Source organism: Colletotrichum abscissum (genome assembly GCF_030869225.1).
Source record: "Colletotrichum abscissum strain IMI 504890 chromosome Unknown Scaffold_71.1, whole genome shotgun sequence".
NCBI lineage: Eukaryota > Fungi > Ascomycota > Sordariomycetes > Glomerellales > Glomerellaceae > Colletotrichum > Colletotrichum abscissum.
In genome coordinates, this window is record NW_026850516.1 from 37,400 (window position 1) to 61,457 (window position 24,058).

The following is a 24,058-nucleotide window of genomic DNA, read 5'->3' on the forward strand; positions in this document are numbered from 1 at the left end:
GCCAGCGCAGCGGTCAGAGTCCACAAAAAGCTTTCGCATCGATGCAATCGACTGCGGAGAACAGTCGAGAGGCATGCTAGAAGAAGGAGAGCCGTTTGGCTTTGTGTTAGACTCCATGGCAAAGCAGAAGTTTACGATGTAATCTCGTATTAGCACACTACACGGTTTCAAGGCCTAAGATAGGTGGTCACAACTGGGGGAAATACTGCCTCGAACATGCAAGCCGCCATACTCCCGAGTAGATCACGAACACAGGGTGCTTGAGTCAGACGGTGAGGTTGTCCTTGTTTCATTCAACTGGCACAGGATCCTGCTCATTACAATTATATTATCAAGCGCCCATGATATCCTTTTGATTTCCACCTAAGCCTAAACGCCAATAAGTACGCGGAGAGTTCGCTGATAGCTCAGCGGTCCCATTATCAGATTACACACTAAAGATTTTTCCTCTGCTCAAAGAGCAGAGGTGACTCGAGAAGTCGAAAGTTTCAAGATCAACGGACGAATCAGGAGGCCTCCACGCATACTTGACTATCATCAGTTCGATGTACCGCAAGTACCGAAACCAGCCTGGCAACCACTACCACAGTGGTCTGTCGTGGCACCGCACCATCCATACTGCGAACAGCACGTCGCGCCAGGTTCGCTGATGCAAGTGGTGCCGCCCTGCGTGGTACCACAACGCCCATTGGTACTAAGAGGCGGAGATGTCGCGGTACCAGTGGCCGCGGGCGCGGAGCTGGTTATGGACGGCGAGGGTACGGCTGCAGACGACGACGCGGAACTGACAGAGGCGGGAGAGCTCGATGCCCCGGAGATCTGGCAGTTGCCGTATAGAGGCTGGCATGCTGCGCCGCAGTGGTCGGCCGTGTTGCCACACCAGCCGGCGGATGAGCAGCAGGTTGCACCGGGCTCGGTGAAGCAGGTTGTGCTGCCAAAGTTGGCTCCACAGCGGCCGTTGGTGGAAGCGGGAAGAGTGCCGGTAGGGGCGGCGACGCTGGAAGATGTGGCAGTCCCTGTGGCTACGCGAGTGGCGGTGCCGGTGGATGGCGGGGCATCGCCGACGGAGCGGTACCAATTCTCTTGGGGGTCGTCGAGACATTCACCGACGGTGACAGACTTGAATCCGTTGCGGAAGAGGGACTCGAGCATGTGGTCTGTGAGGTTATAGACGCTCTGATAGACGGGATCGTGCTCGATTTGAAGCCACTTGGTGGTGGCGACGTCCTTGCCCTCCACGTTTTCATCCCAGATGTCTTTGGAATCTTGGATGAGGTCGGCGCTGTCATGAAGATAGCCCTCGGTATCGAGGTTGAAGTAGGTGATGTGGTAACCCAAGTCATTGAGATAGCCCTCGCATGTAGCATCACAGGCTGAATAGGGAGGCCTATATTTGGTTAGACACAGACGCTTTTCACACTTGACCATGATCATAGTGAGCATACCTCATGTATGTTGGGAAGTAGCCGAGAAGGTCAGCAAAGGCGATCTCATTGTAGATCATTTGGTTACGGAACTTTTCGGCGCTGATAGTCGTAAGTCTCTGATGAGACCAGGTGTGGCTAGCAATCTGGTGGCCCTCGGCAATCATGCGCTGTAGGAGGTCAGTCATTGATCAAAGCTGCAGGAGAAATGCAGACAAACCCTAATGAGAGCAGGCCAGTTGGTGGTTGGATCGTTTATCTTGCCCTTGCCCAGGTTGTTACCGGTAATGAAGAAGGTTGCCTTGGCATTGTATGCCTGCATGTACGTCAGCACGGCTCATTGATAGTCACATGTTGAGACTCGACATACCTTCAGCTTGTTCAGCAGATCCTCGGTGTAGATATAAGGACCATCGTCAAAGGTTAAGGCGATGTCACCATAGTGCTCGCAGTGGTAGATGGCCTGACCATAAGGGACAGAGCCGAGTCTGGTCCGGGGAACATTCGTCGTGTCTGGTCCATCCGGGCGGATGTTGGCATCGCACGACGGACCATACTCGATCATGCACGAGGGAGCTGAGCAGTAAAGGTAGCCTTGACCGCACCACCTGTCGCACGGTTAGACTTCCCGAAGGCCTAGCTGTCGTGCGCAAATAATAACTTACCCAGCACTAGAACAACAGTCGCTTTGGTCGCAGACCTGATTGTTATGATCGGGACCGCAGCGACCGTCAGGAGACTGGCGCTTCTCCAACCCTGAGGCCGCAGGCTCTGGCCCGGCATGGGCAGCGCGGCGCTGGACTGTCCGACGAGCTGCAGTAAAATCTTGCAAAGCCCTCCTCCCAGCCATGATGTTTGGGACAGGCTGCTCATTGCTGCCATGGGCACTGTGGGCAGCAGCCAAGCCCAAGCTGGCGGCAAAAGCGAGAGTTGTGAAACGCATTCTAATGGAGGGTCAACTAGCCAGTCGACACGGCGAGAGGATATGCGTGGTAACGAATGGGCTTCCCCGAAGGTTAAAGCAAAAGAAAATGGCGCTTAGCGAATGGAATTGGCAGAGCAGAGTTCAATAAAGAAGAAGCTGAGCCAGATTGGGACAATGTACACGATGCAGCACTGCACTCGACAACTTAATTACACCGTAGTCCGGAAGAATGGCAAAGCGGACTAGACGGCTCGGGGCCGGCCATTGTTATATAACACGGAAGCAGAAGCGTCTTCGCGTAAGTAGACTAAGCAATAAGCAGCCTGAGGATGGGCTGAAAATGCAACCTTGACCTGGCGTGTGAGCGATCGGCTACTGCAAGCTGCGCCAGTAGACGGCCGCCCAGCTCCAAGCAGAGCAAATTAAACAGGGCAGATCAGCCCGGGCAGTCAACAGCGCAGAGACATAGTGGCCGGCTGATATTTCGCGCGTGGTGCTGGTATTGTCCAGACAGGCGCGTGTGGGATAGGTAACCAGGAGCAAGGGTGCCTTGCAGCGAGTCACTTCTTGGTTCATGGTACTCTCTACCGGCACATGGGGCTATTTTAGTCACCTGCTTGCTTGTATCGACTAATACGAGCTGGGAGAGGTCCATTCTGAAGGGAAAAGCAACCACGTCGCTGCGCCGAGAGCAATGGGGATGGCTCAAGTGCAGATGGCTGAATCAGAATCCCGAGCCATGGGCATTCAACCCGACGGCAGAGAAACGTATTTGCTATCCATCTTCAACACGAAAGTCTGCCGGGACGCCACTTGGCTGTCCTCGCCTTCAGTTTCGGACCACGCTGGCAACCTGGTGTATGTTCTAGCGACTTGGCACTTCGGGTTCATGAGGCTGTATGGTGCGTTGAGAGAGCCCAGCGCTGACAATATTGGAATAATACATGGTGCTATCGCGTGCCTGACTGATGAAGTGGTGTACAAAGAAGAGTTGTTTTCGAGGCTCAAGACTGTGCCGGAGGTCAGCCGGTATGAACGCCGAGGCCGATCAAGGGTCAGCTGTTGTGGGGTACTGAACAACATGAACGAACCGTTGAACAGCGAAAAGCAAAGAAAGCATCGGACAGAATGAGAGAACGAGATGCAAATACTTTCATCCTCTCGCTCGTACGGACACTGCAACGTGCCTTTGCTTGCCCAGCCTTGCCTTGCAGATCGACTGAGCAACCAACGTTGCGATAGATAATAGCATGATAATTTTCCGACTTTCCGACTTTCGGAGTCCTTCGTTGGATGCATCGCCCTATTACCTGTACGACTGACGCGTGGAATTGTTGGTCCGTGGCTGTTCAACGAGGATAGCTCCGTCACCGTTCACGAAGTCTCGCGCATCTTCTCATGTAGGTGAGATGGGCAGGATGAACTGTGGATGATGAGATGCAGTCACATTTCTCTAGCTGGTTAGTACCTTATTTGGGAGTTAATAAGGTGCCAGCTAGCACTAGAGGCGTGAGGAGGAGCCAGCCATACGCGCGACGCGAGGGGGAAGAATTGGGATGAGTGGATGAGATGATAAAAGTGGATGAGAGGTGGATGAGAGACGCGGGAGAGAGTGGATGAATGAGTGAAAGTGCAATGAACCAGGGGCGGAAGGCGGGGCAGAAAGTGGAAAAGTGGAGCGAGACCGAGGGGGGTGTTCCTTTTAGCCTTAAGAGAAAGCGAATATTTGGAGGTATCGCCATGCGATAACCGGGTAAGACACCCCGTACCCCCTTTCGGCGTTGAACCCCGCTAGATGCAGCTTTACCCCGCGGTGAGCCAAGGTCTACCAAACGGTGCAAAGGTAAGCAGAAGCCAAAGCAACACGTTCTCTCAGCGTCTGCCACGTCCCACAAGCGCCCCTGGCCTGCCGAATTATTGGCTTGGCAACGCTTCGGTGGGCTGTCGTTGTCTTTACTCCTTTGTAAGTTGCGAGTTGTAAGCCTATGGTGACATTTCCCTCCTCTTGAAGATGCCTGGCTGCCCTGAAAGTCGGAACCAAAATGCTCTTTGCGCCCCCGGTAATGGAGACGGGACTTATGGTGCTTCGAGAGCATCTCTGCCGGGCGATGAGAGCAGCCAGGGGTCTGGTGAGGCAAGCATTATGGGTTGAGTTCTCGACACCCTCTTGCCTTTCTTGAAGCTTTCTTGTCTTCTTTTGGCTTTGCTCGGCCGTCTGCGTCCACCATCACCACCTGCGTGGCCATGGTCGTCACTGGAGCCTCCTGTGCGTATCAGGTTTGATCTAGTTCTGATGTGACTCTTACGGTGGCAGACAAACAAGAGCCTGGCAAACACCCACGGCATCCCAGCCATGATGCTTCCCAAGAATCCCAACTCAGTGTCCTTCATGTCGGCAGAGGATCCGATGCCGGGTTGACAGCAACATCGGCCGCCATTGAGGCGCCTTTTAGGCAGTTGACTGCTCCAGTTTCGTGCAGACACGGGTTTGCCCAGACTTTAGAGACAACCAACCATGTTCCTGTTTCACCAACTCCTTTCCCACTTCTCCAGCCTTCGTCTTCCCTGTCATCCTCGGGCACAGCAAAAAGTTCCATAGTCTCAAGAGAGGAAGGGGAAAGGCCTGACATTTGGTCAAAATTTTCACGGTTCACGTATTCCATCACGGCACCGCTGACAACGGATGATAACAAGCTCAACTTCCGAGCTTGATACCGTCCGTCGGATTGCGTGTTGTGTAGGATGTCTCCTCCCCCCTCCCCGGTCTCCCAACTTGCTCAGAAGGATTCCTCGCTTCGCCCAATTCTGCACACACACCACGCACGATGCAATGCTGCATCACGGCACAGCTGAAGCTTCCTGCAGTTTTTGGCTCGCAATCCACCGCATCGGGTTATACTCGCACACAGTCGGGTAAAATAAAATAAAAAAAGGTACCAGAATCGCACATGCTTACGTGAAGGAGGAAAAAAGGTTTGTGTCACCTTGCAAAGTCCGGTTGTTCCCAACTATTACCTACTGCCGCTCACCCGGCAGTCTTCGGATTCGAGCTTGAGGCTGATGCCAAGAAGCTGAGGGGGTTGCGATGCCACTGACGATGGTGGCGTGGAACGAGGTCGACCCGTCGAAGTGGCAAGTATTCCGGGATGGTTCTACTTCCCCTCTGTCTAACCCGTATTTTCAAAGCCATGTCGGGCCTGACCGTTGTGATACGCCAACCACTTTGTGTAAGACATTCCTATGCCTTGCCAGGAACGACCAAGACACCCTACCGGCCATCGGGTGTTTGGTGGTTGGAATACGATGTGATTCAAATGAGATGAGGGGTAAAACAGGCGAGTCTCAGGCTTTTCCGAATAGCACTTAGTTGCTAGAAGCTCGCTGTTCTCTACAAATGTAGTAAGCTCGACTGTTTGTCAGACTTTGACGAGAACTGTCGGGATAATGCGCAAATTACTATCTGCGGTTGAGTGGGAAATCTTGAAAATCACTCAAGGATTGATGCCATTTAGCGGGGTCCGGACACGGGGAACATTGGTTGGCCTACGTACGTATGATGTTTACCCGGCCTCAATGGCCTGGGCCCACGTTTCCCTCTGCTGAGTAGAGTCTGTTGTGAGCAGCAGTGAGGGGAGCAAGATCGACATTTCGGGGCATTATGCGTCAATCGTGAGAGAAATGGATGGGTAGGTTGCGGGCCGGATCACTTCCACAGGTGAATCTCCCATGGCCTTCTCAGCTTGTGTCCGTACTTAGCAACCACACAACCTGGCAGGCAGGCACTCCTACACAGGCCCAATGTAATCGATGAAATGGGGAAGCGTTTGAATGAGTGACTAAGTATGTGCAAGACACTACCGTTGTCGCTCTGTTTCTCGACTTAAATCTACAATCTCCCCGCGACAGAAACTGTTTGCTGAGTCAGAGGCCATAATGTAGAGAGTGTCTTAACAGGCGGACGGACATCACCTCCGTTACCCTCCCGGACACGAGGCACTGTGGATCGATGCCGGGCTCGGATGGCGAAGTGTCACCCGGGCGCTGCCCCAGTGTTCTAGTGCCGGCGCTACTTACAAGCTAGAATCGTGGGCATGAAGCTGTCACGATCTTCTATGATCTACCGCTATATCGGAACACAAAAGCCCACGCCCCTTTTGGCTGGGACTACATCCAGGCTACGAGCATGCCTACTGATGCTCGTCATGGGCCATGGCTACCTCAATACCAGTCCAAAACACTAGTTACTGCTAGGTCCCGTGGTTAATGCGATCTTGGGCGGCGCCAGCGCTACCACCAGAGGTCTCCACAGTGGCCCGGGGTCGGGGCCTTGGTGTTACTCCCGCCCTTTACACCACGGACATCGCAAGCCCCGTGGTTGGGCCTGAGAAGCACGGTCCAGAACGAACTGTGGTAGGGCAGAGCGAACAGCGGAGGGGATCATCACTGTCCAGTGTGTTTCGCCCAGGAGGACTTGAGATGAAATGTAGTGGCTTCCGAAGTTCAAGTGGTTCATCTCAAAGATATGTTTCTATTATCGAAAACAATCCACGCCAATGAAAGTGTGAGGACTCAAATCGCCGAACTGCGATGGCAATTGTTGATTCTCATATACCTACTTGAGTCGCCTCGATTGGACTTTTGGCGCTGTCTTCAGCTGGCAGTCCTCGACGCCTCACTCCCCACCGCGATCGATCTTGAACTCAATTCGCCATAGTTTGGCATTATTCTAGCCCAAATGCCTTAGCGCGCATTGCCGACGAAAGAAATACCATCAGCTCAATGACACATGGCAAGCCACAAAGGCCCGCCGTCCTGGCTAGACTTCGATTTGGTCCATCGAAGAAGGTTGGATGAACGCACAAACGATCCCGTCAAGAATGGATCAATTGAGATGCACGCGAGGATTGACATGTCAAACCTAATTTCAGATAGTCAATTGTTATTCTGGATACTCATGGGAAAGGTATCTATGCTTCATAAGTCATTTCATGTAGCCACCAGACCTAAAAATTACATTAAGGATAAAGAAATAGAATCATTGCCACAAACAACTGTCGTTCAGGGAATCCCCCGGCGACGAAAGTATAGCGAGTTGTGAAGAGTTGAAACGATCAAGGCCCGGTCGGAGCTCAGCCCCTCACCATCATCCCCTCTCTTCTTCCACCCGCGCCCATCTGTACAATAAGGTTTTCGATATGTACGAACTTTCCAGCTCTTTTCGGGATATGTGATGATGATGGTGGCGGTACCGTGTGTGCTGTGCATGTGTGCAAAGATGAAGTGAACCAATCCCCGAATTCCTTCGCTTCCTCCCAATATCCAGCTCGCCTCAATTGTGTGTCCTTTTCCCAAAAGAGTGTAGATGCTATGTAGATATGATGATGCGATATCAACTTTTTCTCCGATTTCCCTCCAATCATGGTCCTTTCCATATTCTTCACGCTTTCCCATTCGTCTGACTTGGACGAGTCTAATGTTCCCATATTTTTCAGCCTCAAGCAAGGTAAAAACGCCACATGAATGATTCAACAGTAAGAAATGTGTGTGAAGAGAGAGAGAAAAAAAAACAAGCAAAAAGTAGTCAGCTGAGAAACGCCCGATTCGGTCTTGGTGTGTGGGATGCCGCGACGCCAGGACAATAGTGACTCCCCTAGTGCCAGCGCGCATCATCCAGCAATGTGGATTGTTTTGCGCGAGGCTCTTAAAGAGTGCCACGACCGCCCTCAGCGTCCATCTTCTCGTCGTCACCGCCCTTGATGACCTCGCGGGTCTTGCCCCATTTGAAATCGTCCGAGTAGACGAGGGAGTACCCCAAGATGATCATGTTGAGGAAGGGCGACGTGCACAGGTGGAAGAAGTAGCCGACAAAGTATTGCATGCGCTCGAGCATGTTTCTCGGTAGCCAGAAACCGATACAGAAGGAGTAGATCTGTGTAACCACGAAGTCAGAATTTTGTCTCAAGTTTCGTCGGTCGGACAGGGTAAGCGAAAGAACTTTGGAGGGAGGAGACTTACGTATCGGAACAAGAGCAGGGCGAACAGCGACATGAAGACCGGATCCCTCACCAACTCATCACCACGACGGCAGAGAATGATGATCAAAGCGATGACGGCGGCCATGATGAAGGGTGTGATAAACCATGTCATGACGGCAATGATGGATTGAAGACGCTCGATGGGGATGATGCCGGGGCGGAAGATCATGACGAACTCGTTGGAGATTGAACCGAGAGCCCAACGCTTGCGCTGGGACAGGAAGACCTTCCAGTCTTGCGGCACAATGGTGAAGGCCTTGGCGCGTAGGGCCTGGGCGGTCTGGCGCTGGGGGAAGAGCGAGAAGATGATGCTGGCGTGAATCGAGTCCTCCGAGTAGTTGCCCATGATGTGCTGCGTCATGAGATCGTTGGGCTTGGGGCAGTATCCGAACCGCTGGCGGAGGACCTCGTCGCCGAAAGTGGCCTCGTCAATCTTGATCAGCTGACAGCAACCGGGAAGGCAGTTGACCTTTCCGGTGATGCGGGATTGGAACATGCGACGGAGACCTTGGGTTTGGGAGTACTCGACCGACTGGTACAGCGACCAGAGACCCCAGTTCTTGCCATCATAGTCGACACAGACGTGGCCACAGACACCAACGAGCTTGGGGTTCTTGCGGATTTCTCTCAACATTTCCCAGATACAGAACTCATCGAACACAGTATCGGCGTCCATACCAACGAGGTATTCGACATTTTCGAGGCCCTGGGAGACGAACGCGTTGCCCAGATGCTCAAACAGCTCATTGCTGAACATGGTCATGATGTTGGTGGAGCGCTTGTGGAAATGGTACAAGAACGAACGGGCAAAGCACAAGCTGTCACGCTTGCCTTGGTTGTAACGCTTGCCGACAAACACATACGGAATGCCCTTGTAGTAACCAGTTTGGATCTTGGTCGGCATGAAAAGACCGTCTCGAGCGCGGTACCCGTTCTCGAAGAAGCGCGTTGGGCCGGGCTCTAAGATGTCCTCGAGAAGGTACTCCTGCGTGGTCTTCTCCATACCAGCGCCCTTGACGTTGCCGTCGACCACGATGAAGATCATGCGCGGGTGGTCGTCAATGTTCTTCTGCGCAACCAAAGAGTCCAGAGATCGAGTAAGCTCCTGAAACGTCTCGTTGTAGCATGGCAGAAGCATGACCATTCTCTCAGGGGTCTCTGGCACCTTCTCTTTGCGGCGGAAGCAGAAGAAGATACCCTTGAAGATGAAGTGGCCCAGAATAAAGACGATCATTATGAATTGGAGGACGGTGTTGGAGCTGAGAAGCACCATGAAGAAGTAGTGGGCGACGTGGTACGTGAATGACACGTAGATGAGGGCAGCATTGATACACAGCAAGCCGATGAGCAGACACCATTTCTGGAACCGCAAGAGCGACTTGGACACAAGCTTCAGCTCCGAGTCAGAGTCCCATCTCAGCTTCGCCTCTTCAGTCTGGACGGAAGATACGAAGGAGGCAGCAGACTCGCCGCCACGAGATTGCCATGAGCGGTGACCGAAGGAGCCGGGTGTACGGACGCCGAAGGGGAGGTCTTCTGTGGTGAAGCCAACGACAGACTAGCCAGTCAGTATTATGGCACTCTTTCAGAAAGGAGGTGTATCTCGACCTACAGAGCCCTGTGACTGGATTCGAGATCCAAATGGCCTCGGAATAGAGAGGCTTCGCTGGCTACGAGCCGGTGTTGTAGCTCCTGAGAGAGGAGACAGGGGAGGGCGGCTGCTCTCCGCCATGGAAGGAGGTGGCGGTGCGGGACGGTGAGCCATGGTGGCTGGCTTGAGATTGTGTAAATTGGAAGTGAAGCTTGAAAGACTCCAACCAAAGACCTCGACAACGACAAGAGAAGGAGGATCAAGCGCACACAATGAGGAGCGAGAGACTGGATGTTTGAAGGGGCGGAGGGTCAGGGATCTAATCAAGATCCTGGGAGGGAGTCGGGCCAACAACAAAACGAATGTGATGACTGCCGGAGGCAACAGAGCAAAGTTTCCTACCGATGAGGAGGAAAGAGAGTGAAAAGTGAGAAGTGGAGGATGAATCTTTATTCCTGCGAGAGAAGACGGTCAATAGAGAAAAAGAGGGCCGGCATGGGGTAAAAGAGGGTAACATCAGCACGCCGGACCTGGACTCGACATTCGGGGCTAGCCTCACGAGGCGGTTGATCCGACCAGCTGTCTGGGTCGGAATCAAAGGTCTCTTCTCAGGCTCGAATAGAGTGGCGGCAGCTTGGCTGGGGTAAGGCATGGGCCGCCATGCTGCCCATCAACTGACTGGACTTGCTTTCTGGCGGGAACGACGTGCGATCATGTCTCGCAAATACGGACTATTGACTGGTTGCAGTTCCTAGGCTTGGCCGAACGATATCCATACACACATCTGGCATGGCGACAGCAACATGACTTCTAGCGTCAGCTGAGCAAGCAAAAGAACACTGTACTCGGACCAGATTCGAAGATTTCCCACCCGACCGGCCACGGGAGTACATCAAACGCCATCTGGTGTCATCACGAAGAAAAATGTTGCAAGGGGAGGCAAGGCAGCAAGGGGAACAAGCCAGTCCCGTTGCTGCCAAACGTGTGTGTGGTTGGTGGTGGAGATGAGACAACCAGGCCCATGTTCTTGAAAAAGGTTCAGCAGCACACGTCGGCGGCTGCAGGTCAACGGACCGTGGACGAACAGACAGCGGTATGCCTAGTCGACGGTCGTTTACACGCCCCCGAGTTGACGCCGGCCACTTGACATAGGGCTTTGCCAGCTCTTCTGTGACTGTGTATTGCTGGTGCTGCCGCTAATCTCTTGCTGTTCAGCAGGTACGCCTGAACCCGAGAACGCCATGATCGACAGAGTACGGATTGGGATGCAAAGAAGAAGACCAGCGATATGCATCGGTCGATGTGTTGTGTGTACCAATTCACCCCAAGCAGAGAATCCCAACACCCAAAAGGGCATCGGCTTCGTCCGAGGCGAAGAAAGCTGTGGCGTTCAACGACAACATGTGGCATGGCGTGGAAATGGCAGAAATCAGTAACATCCACCTTCGGAACAAAAAGAAATACAGCCCGCAAGCACACACCAAAAGAGAGAGAGCCGCTCAAGAGATGGCGCAGCGCGCAGCGAAAGACGCATGGTCAGTGCTACACCCCAAGGCGGGAGCCGCTCGTTAAGCAAGACATGGGCAACGGCGACGTTGACCGGGGTTGATGGTCGATGGTGGTGGTCGGTCCTCAACTTAGCGCGGTGATGCTCCGCTGACCCCTGTCCAATATACACGTCAGTTTCAACTTCAGGACACCGCTGCTTAAGAGTGCGAGTTGCAACGTGCAGCTACGAGAGATATTTTGAGCTCGGGCTCAGGGCGAATGAATCTCTTCCGGTACTGTTCGCGGCTGATCTTCGCTTCTGAGTAACCACTAGCACGGAGAGGCGAAAGGAGGGGGAGGAGAGCATGAGAGAAGAGCCGCAGATGCAGAACGCTGGCTGGGTTGGGCTGGACTTTGCTCGGCTCCCTGGGAAGGGCCAGCATCGTCTCCATTCAGACGACATCCTTCTACCTATCGCACTCTTTCCCTTTGCAGAGACGACCTGTAAGAAAGGATTTGAAGAGGCGAGAAAGCTGGGTCAACAACATCTCATGGTTGCTGGCTGCTGCAGCAGTGAGCTGTAAATCGAATCAAGTCAGATCAACCCCGGCGTGCCAAGCCCGTGTTTATGGATTCGCGGGCTGCACGAGTGGGCAGGAAAGTTGTACAGTGCCTGTCCTTGCATATGGATGCCTCCACACACAAGTAAGCTTGAATTCTGGGCACCAAGTGAAGGACGCCGAACAGGGCTACCGCGTTCAGTCAGGCACACAATCGTGAGTTTGCGTGAGCGTGTGAGCTAAAGTCTCATTTCCTCCATACGCGGACGCTGGCCGACAACTCCTAGTGGACGAACTGGGCATGCACCCACTGGACGCAGAGGAGCAAAGCAGCCTAATGTGTGTAGGATCGAGCCAATGCTGCGCCTGTGGTTCCCTACGTCTGTCAGGAACTTCGGATGACTGGAAAGACGGGACGAATGGCTGATGTTTGACTCAGCTCGACAACCTTGGCTCAACCCCCAAGCCTGCCTGCCATCTGCAATATCTGGGTCATTAACGGTTTGTCTGAGAGTCGCACGGGCACAACCGGCCCAGCTTAGAGAAGAGAAGAAAAAAAATCAGGATTGAGTTCGAAGCAGACGAGGGTCAAACACGGCCAAGAGGACCCTTCTTTTCGTTCCTGTCCCTTTCTGTCCATCTTCGTATCTGTTTTGGGAATGAGCAGCTGAGAAACGCTTGCTTCTTTGTTTTGTTAGAGACCCTGGGTAATAGAATCAGGACACTCGCTTTCGAGAAGTCTGCTGCCAGCCGGCTGGGCATAGGTTTGACGGTACGAAAAGAGACACCAAAAACCTCATGGGATTTGCGTGGTGCGTGCGTACGTGCGTGTGCGTGTAGTGGTGGCCAGGCAGTATGGCAAATCTGGCGGCGAGCCAGCGGCACAAGAAGAAAGCGTGGCGTTGATGCAACATCACACCATCGTACGGGTGCGCCTATAGTCCGTGGTTGAGGTTGCGAATGGCCGGTACGTGATTCCCAGCCCCAGCTCATCCATGATCCATCAGCCCCCTCCCCAATATGACTGGACGGATGGGGTTGAGGCGGATCGTGAGAGTGTGGGAGATGGAAAGCGGGGCGCCTAGCGATGCGGAAGCGGCTTGCATGTCGTTACAATGCGGAATTCTATTCAGGTGGTGGGTGAGGGGAGGGACCTATTGTGAAGGGAGACGGGGAGGCGGGAGGGGTGGGTGTGAATGTGTGTGGTTGTCGTCGTCTTTCGTGAAGGTTGTGAGAGGGTGAGGTTGACCGAGGTGGAAATGGAACGCAGGGGACGGGAACGGGGAAAGATGCACACGCCCCCTCCATTAACCGGAGTAATTACCGGCGGATAGAATATTCCATTATGCATATATCCGTTTACCTCGATATTGCGTGGTCGGTGCCCGGAAGGTTTGAGTGGGTCCATCAGCGGCGGAAGCGGCCCCACTTAAGCCCCCCGGTGAGAGTTGAGCGCGGCGCTAGAAACGCGGGATCCCAGGACCTGCAGTAGCCTCTTCCTTGTTTTCCAAGGTTACGCGCTCTTGGCACCTCGGGGAACTAGGGTGAAATTGCTAAAATCTGACCAGGGGAGAAATGTACGGGAGAAATATGGGGAAGTTGGTAAGTTGTTTCTGAGGTAAAATAAGGTGAGAAACAGCGCTAGAGGCCGGCAGGGCAGGACGAAGAGAACAGGCTTAACACAAGCACACACAGACACACACTAGACACATCAACCAGGGCGGTGGTCAATGGGGGCACGAATGACATTGCAAAGGATAGACCTGATCCTCACACCATAACTAACCCAAGCCCTTACAACGACACGGGGCAACACAAATGGCACACATGGCTTTCGTGTATGCACCCATACATCACCCATACGGGACCTGGCGGCCATCCCCCTTCTCCTTGGCTTTTCTACGAATGCAATCAAAAGTTTGCCTCAGTACTGCCCGACCTTGGATATCACTGGGTGAACACACGCTGCAGCATGGCACTATCGATTTCCCCCACGAAATGCTACGGTACCGTCTTCCCCCTCTCCTCCACGTAGTCTTTCGCCCCCGACCACCCCTCCTCGTCGCCTCCATCAAATTCGAGGCCGGTTTGACTCCGGCCACGCATCTTCATCCTATAATCACTTCATTCAAACATCGAATGACAGATTCACGCAGATCAGGCTGTTTTCTAGGCGACTCGAACACCAAAAGCAGTGAAATATAGCGGAGCTGAGATGAAGGACTCGCTTAGACTTGTCGATCCGTCAGGCTGGGCGATGAAGCATACTCTGAAGTAATGATTAGGCCTCACTACGTGCTCTGTCAGTGTGGCTAGTGGGGGCTGAAAGACACACTCGTCAGCCATCAAGTAGGTCGATGCGCTCAAACTGCTTCGATTCAACATATTTCTGATGGACGGGTAAATAATCAAGCCGTAGGCTGACACTGTCTTCCCTCCCCTCGCAATCCACGCTCCGCACCAAGTCTCTTCCTGTCCCATTCAAGCAATCACATCGTCAACAAGTGTGCTAAGCTCAATGGCACCTAGAACAGGTAAAGTTCAAGTTATTTGCTTACCTGCATCTTTTTCGCCTTCATCTCTTCTCCCCACGTAAGCTCGGGTAAAGTCTTGGTAGTTATTGCTCCCCTTGGCAGCTCGGAGACAGGTGCCGCGCGGGTGAGCTAAGGGGGTAGTGGAACTAACTGACATCTAATCAGGTTCTCGCTTCAGCTCTCTAGTTTACATTACCCTTGAAGAGCCGGTCCCACCACATGGTATTCCCGAACCCATCGCCCGAGGGCTCGGCCAAGCTCGTCATACGTCGTAGTGCAGCAAACAATTTTTGGAGTTGCTTTGGCGAAAGGTGTTTTCTCCGGTATTCGGGACATGTTTCCCCGTTTCTTGCTGCCAGGTGTCCAAGTAAAGTGTCGCAATGTCTGATAGTTTCAGCTGACTTGACCACGATAATTGCGTGCGTTTCTTCGATGTTACATATGGAATGGTGTGTCGTTCGGAGGCTCCTCGTATATGGAAGGTGAACACAAAGAAAACCGTTGTAATCGCGCTCCAAGACATGCATTGTCCGGAGAAACAATTCAAATTGCAAAAAACAAGCACGACACTGGCCGTTGAGATGTCGCAAACGCACGATGTAGGTCGAGACATGCCCTCTCGCCTGCTCGATTAGGTGTTATCATTAAAACTATTTGCCTCCTCCAAATGTTCCAAGCCCTCTCTGCGTCCACATGCCAATGCGTTCTAACTGTATTCCAACGCTTCTGCTGCAATGCAAATGATTCAAATCCCTCCCCAGCTGTATCCCAGCTTCTCGGCCGTAGAGATCGTAAAGGTAGGTGGTAGCTGGTAGCCAGGTAGCAGTGCGTCCGCGCCGACAGCCTTGGCGTCTCTCGATAGACTGCGCGACGGTCGTTTCTACCGGTTCCATAGCCCGACCGACCGAAAAAAACTATAATATGTGAATCAAGGTTTGCAAAGTTTGCCCCTCATGTTCGTTGTCATCTTCTGCGCGATATATTGCAGAAAAATGATCTGTACGGGGACTCCCCCGGGCTGGAGGGGGAGGTCCCCGAGGATCGACCATGCTGTGCGAGTATGGTGACCAGCCTCAAGCTTAGATGCAGGCTGGCAATATATGCTGCACTAAACAACACAGCCCGATCAATTGCATGTTCCGAAAAGCGACTGGCAGCCTGTTCCGCAGTGCGTCGCAGAGTTGCCACTGTAATATTCTCATCAGCATGCCGAATTATTGCGACTAATTGTTGCGGATGGACCAGGCCCGAAGGCCAGGGTCAACAGGGAGGAAGAGAGAAAGTGTAAAAAAGCATACCAGTAACCATACTGAGAACAGCAAGTTTTCGTGCCGTAGTTCTTGCAAGTGGCATTCCATTGGCTTCCGCAGAGACCATTGGAAGATTCGGCCACAGCCGATGACTGGGGGGAGCAAGATCCAAAGCCTGATTGGCAGCCTGTTCCGCAGTATGTAAGGCTTGAGCCGCTGTGTTAAGGGGAGCATGTCAGCCGTATCATTCATGGCGTCAAAGGCGTCCAGAGGCTTACCAGAATCCATAGTAGGAGCAGCAGTTGCCAAACGCTGAGTTGAGGCACGTGTAACCCGTGGTACCACCACAGGTCTGGTCCGGTGATACGTTGGTCGAAGCAGGGACGCTTGACGACGATGTGCGAGTTGCGACGCTGGTTGATGTTGTGCTAGACGTAGCTCTGGTCTGCAGCGATGATACAGGCGTCGAGACCGCGGAAGTGGGCACCGAGGTTGTTGTCGTCGTCCTCGTCGTGCCGACTGCGACGCCGGAGCTAATGGCGCCACCCGCTGACCGGTACCAGTTTTCTCTGGGGTCATTGAGACACTCTCCTACGGTCACAAGGCGATAACCACGCGCCTTGGCAGTATCAATCATGAACTGGGTCAAGTTGACCACGGTCTGATAGTGCACATCATGGGACAGCTCGATGTACTTGTTTGCTGCCGCATTTGTTGAGACACCATTGGAGAAGCGGTCCTTGGCGGTCTGGATCTCTTCAGGCGAATCATACATGTAGTCCTTGGTGTCGATATTAACGTTGATGATGTGGTAGCCGAGCGTCTTGAGCAGGTTCTGACATCCTGACCCGGCGTCACATTCAAGGAATGGCGGGCGTATGTAAGTGGGAATCCAGCCGAATAGGTTTCGGAATGCCATTTCGTTGTAGATGATCTCAGTTCTCTGGATGGTGCTATTGACCTCGTTCAGGTTGCGGTGGGTCCATGTATGGCTTGCAATATGGTGGCCGGCGGCGTACATTCTTCGCATTACGGCCGGCCAAGGCGTATCGGGGTTGTCCATCCGGTTCTTGCCAATGTTGTTGCCGGCGACAAAGAAGGTGGCGGTGATGTTCTGGGCCTCCAGGATGTCGAGCAGGTTGGAGGTGTAGATGTAAGGGCCATCATCATAGGTCAATGCCAAGGTTCCTGGGTTGGCGCAAGTGGTGATGATTGAGCCTAGACGGATATGCAAGTTAGGTCCGTCCCACGATGCATAGGCAGATGAACACACCATAAGGCACGGAGCCCACGAGGGGCCGCGCGATACTCTCTGTGCTAGCACCAGGTGGCGGGAAGCTTTCGAGGCTTGGTTAGCAACTGTGCGGCACAGTGGAAACTTCGACCGACGTGAACTTACAAGGTATCGCAAGAGTCGCTGTAATCAAGTTGGCATTGCGAGCCGCCGCAATAATCTGCCGTCGTTCCACACCAGCCGGCTTCTGAGCAACACTGGCCCGGATCACAGGACCCGATTCCGGGCCCGCACTCGGCGCGCTTTCTCAGGGGAGCGTTTATAGTGGCGGCCATGGCCGCCCCTGAAAGGAGAATAGGCAGAAGCGCATGCATAGCTAGAGAATGTGAGGCAGTCTGCAAGGCAAAGAGGGTATGATTCCGACCGATCGACGCTGCGGGCAAGATGGAGAATAGGTTCCGGAATGATTCAAAGAAGGCGAAGGGCGGTATTTACGAGAGATTCCTCAACGATAATGACTGGTCTTCGGCTTTACACTACGAAGATGGATATTGCTCCTACAGACCTGCCAAGGACGCCGTGTTGAGTCCAGTCCTTCGGGTTGTATTGACAGAGAGGGCAAGAGTAGGCTGGCTGAGAGCGTGTGACTTGGCAGCTGGATCAATGGCGCTGGCCAAGCGCATATAATGGCATTCCTCAGGTCAAAGATGGATGGAGTCAGACGGGAGAAACGGCACTTGCCAAAGGTAGGCTGGCACCTTCAACCCTCTCGATACGAGGCGGCGCTTCGTCAGATCGTGGGCTAAGACTCCAATATTCAGCATGACATTGCGTCCTACGATCCTCTGGATGGCTGAATCCATGGCTTCGGACCCAACTATTCGTACGCGACCCCAGCATGACTACATGCCAGACATTGACGCATAGGCTGTCGACAGGTGGCATACGAGTTGCGGAGCCGTGAGAGCCGGGTTAGGTGCGCCGTACGGGAAGCTCGCGGGGTCGAAGAGATGAACCCATATGAGCTTTCACCCGATCACGGCCCCGTTGTGCCCGACTAAAGGCTGGGATCGGCAGATATTGCTCGTGTACGAGGCCAGCCGTCCAACAGCCGGACGGTGAATGGTAGACAAGGTGTGCGTTGGCAGGCTAACGGTGAAAAGGAAAATTTTTCTCCCAATTGAGTATGAAATGGGCTGAGTGAGACCAGACTTATTGGGCCCTTGCAGACTTGGAGCTGCAGAAGCTGGGCAATAACGTATCCATTCAGGCCAGCATGCCAACCTCCAGCCAGACAGACCGAAGATCCACTGCAGGTGCCCTGATGATAGATTGATGATGTGCTTTGTGAAAGTAACAGGGGCATACCTAGAGGAAGATCAAAGACCAGGGCTGGGATGTAACCGGGGGGCTGCCCGTGGACGACGAGATGCCCCCGAACAGTCCAGAATCCCTGGATATGGGTGTATTCCCCCTGTCAGTTATCCACATTGGATTATCCGAGGAAAACTTTGCTCTGTGTAAAGATGCGCATAACGAGATGAGAGGCGGGGAGTCATCATGGTGAAGTACCTAGACACCCGTCTTTGTCTCTTCTCAAAGAAATTCGCTCGTCCAGGTTCCGTGTCCTGCGGCATCGATGTTCGAAATGAAACTTGACCGCGAGAATGGTCTCGCCGCATGACTTCGAAGACCAAGTTGAGAACAAGGATACGTTGTCTTTCATCTGCTTCTCTTCACCGTCGTATGTCGACCCCGAAAAGCTGGTGCGAAGATCGGAATCTTTCAGCAGACAACCCGAATGGACGGGCTTGTGTTTCCCCAGGCTGGTCAGGCTTGTCCTCCTACGGACGCGCCGGTCCTTGGCTGTCTCCGAGGTTTTGGTAATGAACCCGAGAGGTGCAGTCGCCGATACCCGGCGACACACTACTACGCTTGTTGCCGCGTCCTCGTCAGCGAGGTTCTGGTCGGCATTTCCTGCCTCTTAGACTCCAACAAACGGGCACAGAACTTTTGGTTCTTGGCGGTAAACAAAAAAATGTCGCTTTGCTCCAATCTTTTAGTGCCGTCAGCATCCTCCTCTCCGCAAACCAACTCTTTCAGTAATCAGGCAGAAACTACGTTGAGAGTTTCTCGTCCCCGTGAGTATTGGTCAGCCTACGCTTGTTGGGTTCTTGATGTCATCAGGTCGGACAAGGTCGTAAGGTGCGAAAGATTGAGTAAAGACGGCAGCCTCATCGATTAGACCTCCTCGTATAACCGAAAGCCTAAGGACGTACAAGTCACCAGACTGAAGCGGTGCGATCATGGCTGGGGCCAATGACATCCCTAACCTCACACAAAGATTGAGATGCACCTCGTCTTCTTTGCATTGTTGGCAGAACTTGGCGCCGACCTGGCAGGGCTGTGAGCTGCGGCTCCAATATCCATCCCCGATCCGTTGGGGGTGCCTCTGTATTTCTATAATTGTATTGCATCTTGCATTTGCAGTGCAGATGGCACCAGCGCAGACGCATTTTGCCATCCCATCTTCTGGTTCGTCAGCTTGAGAAGAGGCCACAAAGTCCCACCAATCATGCTAGTGTTGAGGGCACCCACCGAGCACGATGGCAAGTCCCATGGTCAGAACATTGAAAAAGTCTTTTGAACCACAGAGAACTAGTATGAGAAGCGCGCAGTGGCGGTGCACCTTCGTCCGTGGACGCTGCAGTGGGCTTCTGGTGATCGGGAGACAGGTCGGCAAGTGTTGCGAGATCGTGGTGAGGAGACGGCATTACAGTCGAAGCCGTCGTCAACGGCCACATAGGAGTGCAGAGGCAGATTCCCGCTTTTGGCTCCCTTTCGAGAAGAGCTGCCCTCGTGGTATGAAACGAGCCGAATGCTTGATGATGCCGTCCCGGTCGACGGTGTGCGACTTGGCTGTCGATCAAAACTTCTCAGCGCCCCGTTTCGGACAGAGGTTTTGCTTGTTTGAATAAAGCATCATGCTACAACCCGTCGGCTCGAGCCATATGTTGGCCCCAGGCGGCGGGACCGCAAATAGCATCGTTCAGTAGGAATACCAGAGGCCGCTTGTTTGCTGGCTGACAGAAGTCCGCTGTGGCTTGAGAGGTCCCGAAAATGAAATCCAGCTGGTAGGTCCGCCACATGTGCTACACAAGCGCATCCCCCCAAGGCGCCGCGCCGGTCCCGAGCCGAGAATGACGAGATGAAGGGAGGTTCTTGGCGTTGATGTTTTCTTCTTCTCTTCCTGAACGAGGGTCAGAGAGAGCGGACAGCACAAAAAGAGGCGTCTCTGAGGGAAACAGTTGTCCGTTGGCGGGTTTCTCCACCACGTGTATGCCGCCCAGTGCAAGGGGCCGTTTGTGGCTTGGAAGCTTGGATCGGTGTCGAACGGGGCGGTTGATGGGATGGAATCGTGGAGGACGGACCGGTAAGCCATTGAAGGGCTCGTGCCCCACAAAGCTGGGAGCCTACTACGTACTACGGAGTACGTAGCTCACGAAGGAGGAGCGGACGGGGGGGATGGAGGAGGGTGGGTGGGTGATGTGGTGATGATGGAGGGGGCGTGTGGAAATGATAAGATGGCGATGCAGTAACGGAGAAGATGAAGAAAGAAGAAAGTCGAGCGGGGATGAGAGACACCCCGCCCCTTGTGGACTTCGCACTCATGCAATACCACCCAGCATTTTCCCGAGATGCAATAAAGCATTGGCGGGGGCGGATCCCTCGCCATCATGCTGCCGTAATGCATATTGCATGACACTTGCATATGCATCTCCCATATGCATATGCATATGCGTATGCATATCCATGGGGAGCTGACCGAACGTTCCTTGTCTCGTTCCTCACACCAATCATCTCCTCCACAACCGTACACTTACTTGTCTATTGTTGTGCTTCGACACATAACGTCGTCTCAATCGACTCTCGACTCGATATCAAGCTGCCAAGACAGTGGCTTCTGTCGACCTCGAAATGTGCATACGGAATACGGAGACCGAAGGAGCTTTCTGTACGCCGCCTTCAGTCCGTACTCTGCAAGCAAGCCTCATCCTGGCTCTTTTCCAGCTTGCCCATACACCCTTCTTCTCGTCTTGGAGACCCCCTGTCGATATTCTCGCAAGGTTTCTGTCGAAGATGACCTCCAGGCCTTTTTTTTGGGACACTGCCGGAAAAGAGAGGTTGAGGAATCTCTTCCGTGAAAAGAATCCAGCCATGCGTGATCGACGCGCCCAAGGCCGGTGGCCAAGCAAGCACCCCCTTCGGCCGTGAGATGCGAAGGTGACCCCAGCGTAACCTCCGGCCCTTTTCGATTCATCTCGATCCAGCAGTACCCTGGACCACCGCTTACGAACCTCGAATATGATCATGCAACAAAGATTGTCATGGTCAAATTCCGCGTCCAAGTTCCAAGAAAGCATACTTACTCCCAGGCCAGCCGAGCAGGCCGCAGCAACCTCCTCACAAAAAATTGGCCCTCAGCAACTGTTGACGGGGGGGCGTTCTGCATGACATCAAGCGTCGGAGTACACCTCGGCGAGCCGTGAAAGTGCCATGGGCAGACAGGGGAGATGAGTGTCTTTGCCTGCCTCATGCATCCGGGCTTGCCAGCTTGGCGATTCCACGCTGGATGATCTTGCTGATGAGTAACGAGAGTCTGGACACACCCGGCCTGAGCAGTATTCTGCCATTGTCGTTGTGCTGATGCCATATTGCGCTATTGTAATCTTCTCCGTGCAGCGTCGTCTTGCCGAAGCGCGCCTGTGGTTGTGGTTGCGGTTGCGCTCTGAGGGGGTGGAACCTTCAGCCACCTTCAGGCCGCTTTGCCATGGACTGCTTTTGGACAAACTATTGCTCATGGTCGCCTGTTTGACCCCAAGTTCTGGCCTGCTCGGGAGCTAGCCTCGACCTGAAACTAACATGTCGTTCTGCTTTTCGACTTTGATCTGTCCACGGCCCCGTCGCTGTTCTCCAGCCGCGTGCCGCCGGGCTGGCTTGAGGGAGCCTCACCACTACCATGGCGTTTATGCCGTATGCTGCAAACCAGACGTGGATCCCGATTAGGCCCGGCAACACCCAGTTCGATGCCATGTCTCAATCATTGCTTTGCTCTGGTGCTGCCATGGAGGACGGCGGCCGCAACGGTCTGGTCTGGGCAACCTCGAGAAAGCTGACGCCAGGGGCAGGGTCAACATGAGTGGGCTGTCTCCTCTTCTTCCTTCCTCCTTGTGCCTGACCATCATGTCAGTGCCTCAGTTGGCAAGTCTTTTTAACTCCCGCTTCCTTTCCTCTGACAAGGGCTTTCTTCCTTCCATTCCGTGCGCCCCTCTCTTCCACTCTTACGCCCTTTTCAAGAGCTACAGACACTTGGCAGTGTAGTTGACTTTTTCCCAAAGGCAGATATCAGAAAAGATATTCTCCTTCATCTTCACAGGCCTACCCCGCCACTCGTTTTGTAAGAGCCCTTATCGTTCGTTTACACCCTCGTTCCATCGCAATGGATACCCAGATGCTCACTCCCGACACCCCGGAGCGTTCTCCGACTTGCCACAACGGATATCCTTTCGACTCCCCGGAGACGAAGCCTCAAGTATGGGACTTCCCTCATGATGGCTACTACCCCATCACACCTCCCACGGAGGAGTGCGAATCGGATGAGGAGCTTGCCACGGTTGCAAGCTCCATTGACCTAGAGGCGGAACCTCTGGTGGCCGTCATCGGTGTCGGATACGTTGGAGAACACCTTGTGGGCAACTTTGCTCGCAAGTTCAACGTTCTCGGTTTTGATGTCTCTGAGGCGCGTGTCCAGAGTCTTGGCGAGGAATTTGGCCCAGACAGCAAGGCCAAGTTCACTTGCAAGCCTAGCGATATGGCAGCTGCCACGCACTTTCTCATCTCGGTTCCGACACTGTTGCGCCCAGACCAGACCATTGACGCTTCCTTTCTGAAATCTGCTCTCAAGAACGTCGCCACATACGCTCGCCCCGGTTCGGTGGTTGTCGTCGAATCGTCCGTCGCAGTCGGTATGACGAGAGAGCTGCTCGGGCCTCTGGCGAAGGAGCGTCACCTCTTTGCCGGCATGTCACCCGAACGAGTCGACCCTGGCCGAGTTGAGCCGCCTGCATTCGCTATTCCCAAAATCGTTTCCGGCTTGGATGATGTGGTTCCAGGCTCGCTCAATGCCATTGTTCGCTTGTACTCGCAGGTGTTTGACAATGTCGTCCCTGTGTCTCGGCCCGAGGTCGCAGAGATGACCAAGTTGTACGAGAATTGCCAGCGTATGATGTGTATCGCGTTCGCAAACGAGATGGCCGATGCTTGTTTGGGCCACGGCGTTGACCCATACGAGGTATCCGGTGCCGCGGCGACCAAGCCCTTTGGATATATGCCGTTTATGCCCAGCCTCGGCGTTGGTGGTCACTGCATTCCGGTCAACCCGTATTACCTTCTCTCGAACAGTCAGTTTCCTCTCCTGCAACACGCAACGGAGAAGATGCGAGCTCGCCCCATGGCTATCGCTCAGCGCGCGGTTGACACACTGTGCGCCGAGAAGCTGAGACCTAGCGTCCTTGTCGTGGGTATGGGCTTCAAGAAGGGCCAGTCGCACCTGGCCAACTCTCCCGGTCTCGAACTCGCAAAAAGCCTCGTGCTGACGGAAAAGGTCGATGTTTGCTGGGCCGATCCTCTCGTCAAGCAGGAGGCTGTACCGCAAATCGCGCGCCTGGACGTCGAGGACTGGAACGCGCGGTCGCTGGAGCAGCGTTTCGACATGATCATTGTCGCTTTCCGACAAACAGGACTTGACTTTGACGTCCTGGACCAGCTCGACAAGACTCGTGTTGAGATGTGGTGCAACTAAGACTTTCGGCCAAGGTTTGCGGCTGTCTTGGGCTGACGGTGGCGCATTCTTCAGTCATCACTCTCCCACATCCCTCATGCTTCTCACGATTTTTGCTTTTTCCTCCAATCAGTGGAATTTTCGTTACTCACTTGGGCTTTTCTGGCGCATACATG

At 53.7% G+C, this 24,058-nt stretch overlaps 7 protein-coding genes across 7 annotated transcripts; 2 read left to right on the plus strand and 5 right to left on the minus strand.

Moving 5' to 3' along the window:
• Positions 1-537: 537 nt before the first annotated feature.
• Positions 538-2,274, minus strand: CABS01_15647 (polysaccharide deacetylase; the record flags this gene model as incomplete). The annotated part of the gene is made up of 5 exons (XM_060548981.1): positions 538-1,387; positions 1,446-1,594; positions 1,645-1,740; positions 1,795-2,032; positions 2,090-2,274. The coding sequence occupies 5 exons, from the start codon at positions 2,272-2,274 to the stop codon at positions 538-540; spliced, it is 1,518 nt and encodes a 505-aa protein (XP_060391064.1).
• A 5,776-nt stretch (positions 2,275-8,050) lies between these two features.
• Positions 8,051-10,149, minus strand: CABS01_15648 (glycosyltransferase family 2; the record flags this gene model as incomplete). The annotated part of the gene is made up of 3 exons (XM_060548982.1): positions 8,051-8,278; positions 8,365-9,942; positions 9,997-10,149. 3 exons carry the CDS (start codon positions 10,147-10,149, stop codon positions 8,051-8,053), a joined length of 1,959 nt encoding a protein of 652 aa, XP_060391065.1.
• Positions 10,150-15,683: 5,534 nt separating this feature from the next.
• CABS01_15649 (polysaccharide deacetylase) lies at positions 15,684-17,415 on the minus strand (the record flags this gene model as incomplete). The annotated part of the gene is made up of 5 exons (XM_060548983.1): positions 15,684-15,744; positions 15,856-16,023; positions 16,086-17,025; positions 17,081-17,145; positions 17,207-17,415. 5 exons carry the CDS (start codon positions 17,413-17,415, stop codon positions 15,684-15,686), a joined length of 1,443 nt encoding a protein of 480 aa, XP_060391066.1.
• A 2,675-nt stretch (positions 17,416-20,090) lies between these two features.
• On the minus strand, positions 20,091-20,483 carry CABS01_15650 (uncharacterized protein; the record flags this gene model as incomplete). Its single annotated transcript, XM_060548984.1, has 1 exon — positions 20,091-20,483. The coding sequence occupies one exon, from the start codon at positions 20,481-20,483 to the stop codon at positions 20,091-20,093; it is 393 nt and encodes a 130-aa protein (XP_060391067.1).
• Positions 20,484-21,406: 923 nt separating this feature from the next.
• On the plus strand, positions 21,407-21,556 carry CABS01_15651 (uncharacterized protein; the record flags this gene model as incomplete). The annotated part of the gene is made up of 1 exon (XM_060548985.1): positions 21,407-21,556. The coding sequence occupies one exon, from the start codon at positions 21,407-21,409 to the stop codon at positions 21,554-21,556; it is 150 nt and encodes a 49-aa protein (XP_060391068.1).
• Positions 21,557-21,558: 2 nt separating this feature from the next.
• Positions 21,559-21,903, minus strand: CABS01_15652 (uncharacterized protein; the record flags this gene model as incomplete). The annotated part of the gene is made up of 1 exon (XM_060548986.1): positions 21,559-21,903. One exon carries the CDS (start codon positions 21,901-21,903, stop codon positions 21,559-21,561), a length of 345 nt encoding a protein of 114 aa, XP_060391069.1.
• A 638-nt stretch (positions 21,904-22,541) lies between these two features.
• On the plus strand, positions 22,542-23,903 carry CABS01_15653 (nucleotide sugar dehydrogenase; the record flags this gene model as incomplete). The annotated part of the gene is made up of 1 exon (XM_060548987.1): positions 22,542-23,903. The coding sequence occupies one exon, from the start codon at positions 22,542-22,544 to the stop codon at positions 23,901-23,903; it is 1,362 nt and encodes a 453-aa protein (XP_060391070.1).
• Between the last annotated feature and the right edge of the window lie 155 nt (positions 23,904-24,058).